We start from the raw sequence: 11,895 nt of genomic DNA on the forward strand, positions 1-11,895 counted from the left end.
TAACTGTGGACATAGAATTATGTATATGGGATGGTATGATTTATTAATTTTTTTGGTTAAACTCGATTGACTTTTGTCTTTTTTCAACCAGACTAACTATGTAACTATATTTAAATAGTAAACCTGTTTGCAGTGATATTTGTGCACACACATTTATAAAATAAGTTTGTGTTTTACCTCTAGTTCTTGCTCCTTGTTAAAAATGTAAACTGTGTGGCACTAAGATAAAACAGACTATAATCTAAAGCAAAAAAAAATGTAAAATGGAATAACATGGACGAATGTGAACTGATAAAATGAAGTTTATTGAAAAATATGAGGTAAGGTAAGTTGTTTCAGGACCAGGTATCACATCAAAATGATCCAGCTTATCTGTACTTGGAAACCAGGACAGAGGACACGGCAGAGAGGAACTTGTCCCAGGCAGCATGAACAGAAGGGGTAAACTCCTTGGGGAAATGCACAGCCAGAGTCACCTCGATGGAGTGAGACAGTAGCTATAAGAGAAAACAAAAACGTTTCCTATGAATACTAGTAAACAGCTTGTTGGCAACTAACTTATTTAACTTAGAACCTTAAAGCGGGAGTTCACCCCCAAATCAACTTTCTGACATTAGTTCCAGCATACTGCTAACATCTGCAGTATGCTGTTTTTTTTTTCTCTACTTATCGTTTTATGAGCCCTTGTTATCCGGCTCCGAGCGGGGAATCCTGCGGGGAGTAGGCGTTCATAAGCAAAGAGGAGTTGATTGACGGGCTGCTAAAGCGCGTCACGGCTTCCGAAAATACCCAAAGTGACACTCGGGTGTTTACGCCACTAAACGGCGCCTGCGCCTGCCATGTAGAGCTGACTGCGTAGGCGCCGTAAACACCCGAGTGTCACTTCGGGTATTTTCGGAAGCCGTGACGTGCTTTAGCCGACCGTCAATCAACTCCTCTTCGCTTAGGAACGCCTGTACCCGGAAGCGATCCCCACTCGGAGCCGGATAACAAGGGCTCATAAAACGATAAGTAGCGGGAAAAAAAAAAACCCCAGCATACTGCAGATGTTAGCAGTATGCTGGAACTAATGTCAGAAAGTTGATTTGGGGGTGAACCTCCGCTTTAATACAAACTAGAAACTTGATGTTTTGTATTAATTAATTTACTTTCTAATATTTTCATTTTCTGTATCAGTCCACGATCAATATTCATGAAATGCCCTAAAAATGTTGCTTTAGAACTTACTCTAAAGTTGCCAGGGTCAACTCTCAGGTTATGAGCATGGAGGTCACTCAGGGCAGACAGAGCACCATCAAGGTTATCCAAGTGACTGGCAGCATTGCCGATAGCACCAACAACCTTTCCACCATGACTTTTGAGATCCTTGGAGCCATGGCTCAGATCAAAATGGCTGAAGTAGGTCTTGCTCTGAGGGAAGCTGAGGACCAGCCTGAAGTGAAAAGAAATATGGTCTTTAATTGTAAGAATGGTAATGTATTAAAACTGTACTATATAATAGCATAAAGTAACAAATATATACACACAATACATACATGAATTCACTTAATATCTAAAATGTTTAATAATCTGAGGTTCCATGGTTACTGGTATTTATTTTATCCTCATGCTATGGGTATTCATTAGGACCTACATAATTGCTACATAAATTGCTAGTGTGGCAGCACAAAATTGCATCATACAATAATACTTTAACAACATTAATATCTGTAAATAAAAAAAAAACGAATTAGAGAATGAGACGCATAGTACTATTAATTTAGCAATATGTGATGTGAAGTAAATTTGAAAAGAATAATGGAAAAGACTTGTAAAGGTAAATAAGTTAATAACATTGCAGTAACTCATAATGTTACCTCTCTAAAGCCTCTGCTCCAATTTCATCAACATGGCCAGACACCTTGCCCCAGATGGAGATGATGGCAGCCTTCTCAGCTTCAGAGAAAGTCATGATTGGTTCAGGTTAGCACAGATGAACTGATCAGTCCCTAACACCATTGAGTGCTATTACCCTTTTAAAGAGAACAGATTTCAACTATGGATAATGTATATGTAATGCCATTGGCTACATTGTAAGTCGAACCCATTCCCTTATCTTAACAAAAACAATAACAATGATGTTCGGAATTCATAGCTGCTGATACAATACAATATCTCTTTATCTCTATATACAGTGCTTACAGTATGTACAATACAGCACACAATGTATTATGATGATAATATGCAAGTCTGATAACACTATGATAACCATATGTGACTACTAAATTAGCTGAACACGCACGTCTTGTTTTTCTCTCACATTTTAGTCATAAGTGAAGACTTTACACTTATATTATTTGCCATAATGTTTTTAGTTCTTAGAATCCTGTGTTCATTAAAGCGGTCCTCCACCCTAAAGTGGAGTCCCGCTGATCGGAACCCTCCCCCCCTCCGGTGTCACTTTTGACACCTTTCAGGGGGGAGGGGGGTGCAGACACCTGTCTAAAGACAGGTATTTGCACCCACTTCCGGCCACACGATACGGGCGAAAGACGGGCATTCCGTCACATCCCGTCTGTCGCCCGTTGTGTGCTGGGAACACTCGGCTCCCAGCACACAGCGTGTGAGCCTATCGGCGGGCGCAGCGCGACTCGCGCATGCGCCGTAGGGAACCGGGCAGTGAAGCCGCAGCGCTTCACTTCCTGGTTCCCTCAGCGTGGATGGCGGGGGGAGCAGCAGAGTGACGAGCGATCGCTCGTGCTCTGCTGCGATCGGCGCTGGACTCCAGGACAGGTAAGTGTCCTATTATTAAAAGTCAGCAGCTGCAGTATTTGTAGCTGCTGACTTTTAATATTTTGTTCCCATGGCACATCCGCTTTAAGTATAATGTCCCAAGTTTGCAACATAGCTCAGTGTTAATGTGTATTTTTGTCAAAACAGGACAAATTTACATATTTGTAGGAGACAAAGCTTCATATGCAAATTGCAAATCCGAAATTGAATTTGGATACAATGCTTGGAATTTAACCACTTAAGCCCCATACCATTTTGCTGGCCAAAGACCAGAGCATTTTTTGCGATTCGGCACTGCGTTGCTTTAACTGACAATTGCGCAGTCGTGCGATGTGGCTCCCAAACAAAATTGACATTATTTTTTTCCCCACAAATAGAGCTTTCTTTTGGTGGTATTTGATCACCTGTGCGGTTTTTATTTTTTGCGCTATAAACAAAAATAGAGCGACAATTTTGAAAAAAATGAATATTTTTTACTTTTTGCTATAATAAATACCCCCCAAAAATCTATAAAAAACAGAAGGGGTTAAGTGTGTCCTAGGGAGTGATTCTTACTGTTAGGGGGCGTGGTTACGAGTGAAATGTCACCAGGGCCGTCCCTATGATGGGACCGGGTGGTACCATGGATACCAGGCAGCACTTTTTGGGGGGCAGCATACTGATGCCCACCAGCCCGTTCCGCCAGCTCCGCTACCCAAATAAAATTGATGTCCTTTTTTCCCACAAATAGAGCTTTCTTTTGGTGATATTTGATCACCTCTGCGGTTTTTATTTGTTGTGCTATAAATATATATATTTTTTAACTTTTTGCTATAATAAATATCCCCAAAATTTAGAAAAATAAACTATTTTCTTCAGTTTAGGCCAATATGTATTCTTCTACATATTTTTGGTACCAAAAAAAAACAACACAATTAGCGTACATTGATTAGTTTGCGCAAAAGACATTGTGGCCGCCGGCAATTCACAGGTCCCTTTATACTCTTGGATACATGTATAGAGCCATGACAGGCCCTTGTTATACTCCTTTATACATGTATAGAGCCATGACAGGTCCTCTTTATACTCCTATATACATTTATAGAGCCATGGCAGGTCCTCTTTATATTCCTTTACATGTAAAGAGTCTCGACAGGTCCTCTATATACATGTATAGAGCCATGACAGGTCCTCTTTATACTTCTTTATACATGTATAGAGCCATGACAGGTTCTCTTTATACATCTATAGAGCCATGACAGGCCCTCGTTATACTCCTTTATACATGTATAGAGCCATGTCAAGTACTCTTTATAGTCCTATATACATTTATAGAGCCATGACAGGTCCTCTTTATATTCCTTTACATGTAAAGAGTAATGACAGGTCCTCTATATACATGTATAGAGACATGACAGGTCCTCTTTATACTCCTATACATGTATAGAGCAATGACAGGTCCTCTGTATACTCCTTTATACATGTATAGAGCCATGACGGGTCCCCTTTAGTTATCATGATATAAAATAATGAATGTGGGGGCCTTTTGGTTGGCGTGATTTTTTTTCTGGGGGGGCAGCATTTCATTCTTGGTCCCAGGAAGCACAATGTCTTGGGCCGGCACTGAATGTCACTGATCGCTGTTCCCGATGAGAGGGAACAGACAATCAGTGACATTGTCACAAGGCAGAACGGGGAGATGCATGTTTACACTTGCCTCTCCCAGTTCTGCAGCTCTGTGACCCGATCGCGGAACATCGGTAGACATCGAGTCCGCAGGTCCCACGGTCCCGGACTATTATTGTACCCAAATAAAATTGATGTTCTTTTTTTTCCCACAAATAGAGTTTTTTTGCTGGTATTTGATTGCCTCTGCGCTTTTTATTTTTTTGCGCTATAAACAAAAAAAGACAGACAATTTTAAATGAAAAACAATATTTTTTACTTTCTGCTATAAAACATTCCCAATAAAAAAAAACGGAAAATTGTATCATATTTACCAGTAATTGATAGAGCTCCGCCTCGACTCCTCCTTCAGGACTAGTGAATAGCATAAATTAAAGGCATAGTCCCTCCCCCTACATTCTCTGTAATATAGAATACCGAGGGTGGGAGCGTATGCTGCCATGGATAGGCACCAGGAAAGGAAAATTACTGTTAAGTATGATACAATTTTCCATTTTTCTCGTGTCTCCATGGCAGCATACCTGTGATAAATAACTAGCTGACACGGGTGGGATAATGCTTAATAATAAATGTTTAATTAGAAGAGGACATAGCAGCCTGAACTGCCCTTCTTCCAAATTCAACCATAGTAAGAGCTCCTGGGTCAATAAGGTAGTGCCTAAGGAACGTGTTATGAGAAGACCAAGTGGCGGCCCTGCACACCGTCTCCAGCGATACATTAGCCCTTGCTGCCCAGGAAGTTGAGACTGCCCTTGTAGAGTGAGCATTCACTCGAGATGAAGGCTCCATATTCTTCACCCTGTAGGCCTGCTGTATCAATTTTACAACCCAAGACGCCAGAGTTCTGATGGAAGCTTTTTTGCCTCTGTATTTACCAAAGGGTATGATGAAAAGCCTCTCAGAGTTCCTGAAGGGACCGGTAGCTTCTAGGTAGGCCCTAAACGCTCTGGATACGTCCAGCTCATGACAGGACTCTGTGTCTGTAAATACTGGCAGAGCCCAGGGTTCCGATAGGTGGCTTGGAGTAGTGACCTTCGGTGTGGACCCCTGAAGGGGGCGAAGTTCCACTCTATCAGGGAAGAAGGAGATGTGGGCGTCCCCTATCCCTAAGGAGTGGAGTTCCGAGATCCTTCTTCCAGATGTAATGGCTAGCAGGAAAGCCGTCTTCAATGTCAGATTCCACATTGTTACTTGTTCCACCGGAGCAAAGGGATAGATCGACAGAACTTCGAGGACCAGGGACAGATCCCATTTAGGAAAGGATCGTCTGACAGGTGGGCGGCTCTTTAGAACGCCTCTGAGAAAAGTGATTACTAAAGGATCCTCTGCCCATCTTCTATTTGTTGCGGCTGAGATTGCTGCTACCTGCACTTTGAGGGAGCTCAGACTAAGACCCAGCTCAAGTCCCGTATGAAGGAATCCTAAAACATGGCTTGTAGAAGGAAGACTTGGATCGAAACCGTTATCGGAAGCAAATGACAGGAACTTGTCCCAGATTCTTGAGTATATGGCAGTCGTTGTGGGCTTCCTGGTCCTTAGGAGGGTTGAGATGACTCCTGGGGAACACCCTAGGGACTCGAACCTTCGCCTCTCAACTTCCAGACTCGAAGGTCCAATCTTTGAGGGTTTGGATGAAGTAGATTGCCCTGCAGCAGAAGTTGAGGGAAAGGAGAGATCTTGACTGGAGGGCCCACACTGAGGTGCATGGCTAGCGGAAACCAAGGTCTCTTCGGCCAATACGGGAGTACCGCCACCACCTGAACCGGCTCTCTGAGGAGTCTCAGGAGGAACTTGAATATTAATGACCGAGGAGGGAAGGCATATGCTGTGGTGAACCTCCAGGGGCATGACAGGGCATCCACTGCTTCGGCTTGCGGATGCGGAAACCGAGAGAAGAACCTGTCCAGCTTGGAGTTCTTCGGGGAGGCAAACAGGTCTACTTGTGGGGGATCCCAAATGCTGGCAATCTGATGGAATACCCGGGGGTGGAGAGCCCACTCGTTGTTGTCCAAGAAGTTCCTGGACAATGTGTCTGCTTCCGTGTTCAATCTGCCCGGTAGATACATCGCTCATAGGTCCAGGAGGTTCTCCTCTGCCCAGAGCATGATTGGTTCTACCTCTTTGAGGAGTGCCCTGCTGCACGTGCCTCCCTGCCTCTGTAGATAAGCGACAGCTGCCCTGTTGTCTAGGCGAAGAAGTATCCTCTGGCCTTTGGTCTGGGATGCCAAGGAAGTCAGCGCCAGAAAGGCTGCCCTCATCTCTAAGATGTTGGATACCACCCCCTGGGTGGAGCATGACCATCTCCCCTGTATTCTGGTTTTCCTGCAATGGGCTCCCCAGCCCTGTCCGTTTGCATCGGACGTAATTGTGATCCAATGAAGGGAGCCCAAGTGACGAGGCTTGGAGAGGTTCTCTGGAATTGTCCACCAGTGAAGACTCCTGCGCATCACTCCCGTCAGCAGGATCGTTTGGGACAGTCGTTGCTTATTCCACTGCGCCAAGAAACCAGTCTGGAAATATCTCAAGTGCCAATGGGCCCACGGGACCATGGGTATGCAGGAAGACATTGTGCCAATGAGGCTCAGGCATTGCAAGGCCATCAGAAACGGGCTCCGGACGACCTTGGTCATTCTCTGGATTACAATCGCTATCTTTGGTGGTGGTAATGAGACTGTGCCCTCCTGAGCGTTCAATGCTGATAGACCATTTGCTGCATTGGCGTAAGTTGACTCTTGTCTGAATTGATCAACCACCCTAGCTCCCTTAGTGTCTGCAGAAGAGTGTCTCGATGACGTACCAACTGACCCAGACTGCATGCTAGGAGAAGGATGTCGTCCAGATAGTGGTATATTCTCAAGCCCTTCTCCCGTAGGGGTGCCAGGGCAGATATTAGAATCTTGGTGAACACCCTGGGAGAGGTGCACAACCCGAAATGTAGGGCTTGAAACTGTAGGTGAGTCTGTCCTACTGCGAACCTTAGGTATTTCTGAAATGCAGGCTGTATTGGAACGTTTAGGTACGCGTCCTGCAGATTGACTGAAATCATCCAATCTGACGGCTGGACTGCCTGAATTATCTTCTGCAGGGACTCCATCTTGAGTGTGAATATACCGATTGAGCCTCTTCAGATCTATCACAGGCCTCCACCCACCCGTCCTTTTGGGGACTAGAAATAAGGTGGAGTAGAAACCTGTGAATCGCTCCACCGCGGTAACTGGAATAGCCGCTCCCTGAAGCTGGAGTGACGATAGGAAATTCTGCAGAGCTTGAGCCTTTAGTGGAGAGGATGGAATTTCTGTCCTCTTAAAAGAGCTTCGAGGTGGGGTTTGATAAAAATTCCAAACGTGCCCCCATTGAATTGTGGACAGAACCCAGGGGTCCTGGCAGTGGGTGGTCCAGACTGGGGCAACAATTTTTAGCCTGGCTCCCACCGGGAGTGCCAGGGGTATCTTGGCTTCAAAAAGACTGCTTTTGCTCCTGAGGAGCCGGAAGGGCCTTCATCTTCCTATTCAAGAAGGATTGCTGAGTACCTTTCCAAGGTCTTTTGTTGTCTCTAAATTGTCCCGATTGCCGAAAATCCCTTGGATCCAAACGGCGGAATCTAGAGGGACCGCCTCTGAACCTTTGTACTCTCCTATCCTGTGGAAGCATACCAGACTTCCCTCCAGACAGCCTGGAGATTGCCCTATCCATTTTGTCCCCAACAAGTGCTTTGCCATCGAATGGGATCTTGCACCAATAATGTTTGGAAGAAAGGTCTGCCGTCCAGGGTTTCAGCCACAAGGCCCTTTTCGCCATTACTGAGTGCAGCATGGATCTTGCCGAGCACCTGATCGTGTCAATGGCTGCTACTCCAACAAAGTCTGCCGACAGCCTAAGCTCTTCCAAGGCTTTAATTATATCCTCCTTGGAAACATCCTGACGCAAAGCAGTTTCAATGTTATCTGTCCATGATCTTATGGCATTTGAGACGGACGTGAGGGCGATAACTTACATGCTGCACCTGCGGCTAAGTAGCTCCTCTTCAACTTCAAGTCAATTCGCCTGTCTAGGGGGTCATTTCAACTCCAAGTCAATCCGCCTGTCTAGGGGGTCCTTGAAGGAAGCATAATCCTCCATTGGTAAGGTTACATTCTTGGCGAGTCGCACCACTGATGCGTCTACCACTGGCATGGAGCTTAGCGACTGCGTTCCAGACTCTGGTAAGGGATACAATTTGTTGAATCGACCCAATGAGAGTTTTTTGTCAGGCTTTGACCATTCATTCAGGATGACTTGGCTAATCTCTCCCATCAACGGGAAGAGAACCTGCTTCCTTTTGAGAGAAGGAAAGTAGCTTGTAGACTCCTGGGGAGGATCTTCCACCTCCTTCCAGGCGATTGCCGATTTGACTGCCTGGATAAAAGGCTTTACCAAGGAGAGGTTAAAGCCCGAAGGTTCTGACTCCTCTGAAGAGTTCTCTGAGTCGCCTTCAGGTGATGAATCTCTGACTGGTCGGTCAGCCGGTGGCAGAGGCGTACTGACTGCTGAGGGACCCGGGAGATTAGGTTCTACATCCTGAACTTGTAATATCTGCGGGACTGGTTGAGCAGGGATCAAAGCCAACAGCTTGGAGAAGGAGTCCCTCGTTGTTTTACCTAGCAGTTCTACCGCACGCTGATTTTCTAGCTCGCGGCTGGATGCATAGTCCGAAAAACAGTTCTTGCAGACGACCCTGTCTGGTAGTGGCGTAGCCCCGCATGTCCAGCACTTCTTTTTTCTATAGGTTCTAGGAGATGGGGACCGATCATGTCCTCTAGATCTTGACCTCCGTGACCAATGGTGTGAAGACTGGGACCTCCGACTTGATGAACAGGACCGGTGTCGTGAGAAATGAGACTTGCAGGCTGGGCTGTCGTTGTCACGGTGTCCCGATGATTTTCTGAACCTCTTGGAGTGGGCAGGGCTACGATGTAAGGGACTCACGTTAGAAACAGTGAGCGCACTTTTTTTTTTATACTCACGTATTGCTGGTCACATACAATGGAAGTGTGAGGATCTTTGTTACGAGGTGAATGACTCATTGCGGAGCTTGGGCAGGAGGATCCGCTGGGAGGAAAAAGATAGAAAAAGGCTATAGAATTTAAGAAGTATAAAAAAGGCGCCTGTCTGTAAACCTACAAAGAGGCGCAGGTACACTGACACTTTTTTTTTTAAACCTACCACAGGGCTGGGGCTGGAGCACCTAGCAGGGCGTAGCTGAAATGGCTCTGGCAGCCATAGCCCTGCTCACAGGCTCCTTAAATGTGGATCAGGGGGAGGGTTAATCCTAGAGCCCAACCCTGGCCATATACTGGAAAGAAAGGGCAATCTAACCCCTTTTCCAGTAACCAAGATGGCCGCTGCATCCTTGTCCAGCGCCCGCGCATGCGCAGAAGCCCGGTGCTCGTGACACGGGGCCCGCCCCCCCCCCACTCTGTGAGAGGGGGCCCAACCTGACAGGGAGTACACTCCTGGCAGACAGAGAGGTCTGCAGGAAGACAATCCAGGGAAAGCACAGGTACCTGAAAAGTAAAAGGGCAGAAAGCAGAGTGAAAGAAAGAGCAAAACAAACAAAAAAGCTAATTACTGTGGCAATGGAGATAAAAGGAAATAATTACTGGCCTGGGGAAGCCATAGCTAATCCTTCTGCGACTCGGATGTCATTCATCAATGCTCTTGGCAGTTTGCGTTCCTGAGAGGAAACTCTGCGAGATGACCCCAACAGATCCACAGAGGGGTTCCTAGTCTTATTAGCGCTTTGAGCGGCCCAAGAACAGGGACTGCGCATGGGAAAGGCTTAACCCGGCGGACGCTGCCGACTGCAGAGGTATGGACATACTTCTACTCTTCACCAGCACAAGAAGGTATGAGGAAAAAAAAGGAGAATGTTGGGGGAGGGACTATGCCTTTAATTTATGCTTTTCACTAGTCCTGATGGAGGAGTCGAGGCGGAGTTCTATCACAGGTATGCTGCCATGGAGGCACCAGGAAATGGAATTTCTTCAGAAATTTAGGCCAATATGTATTCTGTTACATATTGTTTGTAATAAAAATCCCAATAAGCGCGTATTGATTGGTTTGTGCAAAAGTTATCGGCCCAGATTCACGTAGGAGATACGACGGCGTATCTCCAGATACGCCATCGTATCTCTGAGTGTGAGGCGTCGTATTTTGGCGCCTGATTCAAAGAATCAGATACGCCAGAATTTCTCTAAGATACGACCAGCGTAAGTCTCCTACGCCGTCGTATCTTAACTGCATATTTACGCTGGCCGCTAAGGGCGTGTACGCTGATTTACGCCTAGAATATGTAAATCAGCTAGATACGCCTATTCACGAACGTACACCCAGCCGGCGCAGTACAGATACGCCGTTTATGTTCGGCTTTTTCCGGCGTAAAGTTACCCCTGCTATATGAGGCGCAGCCAATGTTAAGTATGGACGTCGGGCCAGCGTCAAATTTTCCGTTGATTACGTTGTTTGCGTAAGGCCCCGTACAGACGACCGAACATGTCTGCTGAAACAGGTCCGCGGACCAGTTTCAGCCAGGGGCGGACTGACCATTGGGACACTCGGGCACTGCCCGAGGGCCCCATGCCACTAGGGGGCCCCATCAGGGTTGCCAGGCTCAATAAAACCAGGGAAAGTATGTAAAAATCTGTGTTTTTTTTTACATCTGTCCCTGATATGTCCGAAACCGACATGCTTTTGAAAATCCTGAGATTTTAGCTGCCCCGCCTCTGCACTGCCTCCTGTTGTGGTGGCCATCTGTAAGCCCGGGGGCCCCATAAGCTTCTATTGCCCGGGGGCCCTATAAGTTGTCAGTCCACCCCTGGTTTCAGCAGACATGTTCGGTCGTGTGTAGGCCCGAGCGGACAGGATTCCAGCGTACATTTGCCCGCCGGGCCTTTTTCCAGCGGGCAAATATTTCCAAACTTGTTTAGAAACAGCCCGCTGGAATCCTGTCCGCTCGGACATGTTCGGTCGTCTGTACAGACCTACCGTACATGTCCGAGCGCCCGCCATCCCTCGCATGCGTCGAATGACTTTGACGCATGTGTGGAAGCATTGAACTGGCAGGGCCGCCCATGTCGCCGCGTCATCGTCGCGGCGACGGTGCAGCCACGCCCCGCGTATTGTTTACACGCGGATTTCTGTATGATGGTGAGTACAGCCATCATACAGAAATCCCCGGGGCAGACATGTACGGTGAAAACGGTCCGGCGGACCGGTTTCATCGTACATGTTTGCTCGTCTGTACGTGGCCTAAGTCGTTTGCGAATAGGGCTGTGAGTCATTTACGTTCACTTCGAAGGCATTGGCTTTTTGCGGGTTAATTTGGAGCATGCGCACTGGGATACTTTCAGGGACGGCGCATGCGCCGTTCGTAAAAAGCGTAATTTATGTGGGGTCACAAGAAATTAACATAAAACACGC

At 46.6% G+C, this 11,895-nt stretch overlaps 1 protein-coding gene across 1 annotated transcript; it reads right to left on the minus strand.

Moving 5' to 3' along the window:
• Positions 1–284: 284 nt before the first annotated feature.
• On the minus strand, positions 285–2,008 carry LOC120942652 (hemoglobin subunit alpha-5-like). Its single transcript, XM_040355604.1, has 3 exons — positions 1,857–2,008; positions 1,228–1,432; positions 285–497 (listed from the first exon to the last, which is right to left on the minus strand). The coding sequence occupies exons 1-3, from the start codon at positions 1,949–1,951 to the stop codon at positions 369–371; spliced, it is 429 nt and encodes a 142-aa protein (XP_040211538.1). The 5' UTR covers positions 1,952–2,008; the 3' UTR covers positions 285–368.
• Between the last annotated feature and the right edge of the window lie 9,887 nt (positions 2,009–11,895).

The sequence above is a fragment of the Rana temporaria genome, chromosome 6 (assembly GCF_905171775.1).
Source record: "Rana temporaria chromosome 6, aRanTem1.1, whole genome shotgun sequence".
NCBI lineage: Eukaryota > Metazoa > Chordata > Amphibia > Anura > Ranidae > Rana > Rana temporaria.

Excerpts from the sequence above, each read along its gene's own strand:
- LOC120942652 (XM_040355604.1), bottom strand. The coding sequence starts at position 1,951 with ATGACTTTCTCTGAAGCTGAGAAGGCTGCCATCATCTCCATCTGGGGC. Across the intron at positions 1,433-1,856 it reads GGAGCAGAGGCTTTAGAGAG|GCTGGTCCTCAGCTTCCCTC; the intron begins GTAACATTATGA and ends TTTTCACTTCAG. Across the intron at positions 498-1,227 it reads TTGACCCTGGCAACTTTAGA|CTACTGTCTCACTCCATCGA; the intron begins GTAAGTTCTAAA and ends TTTCTCTTATAG.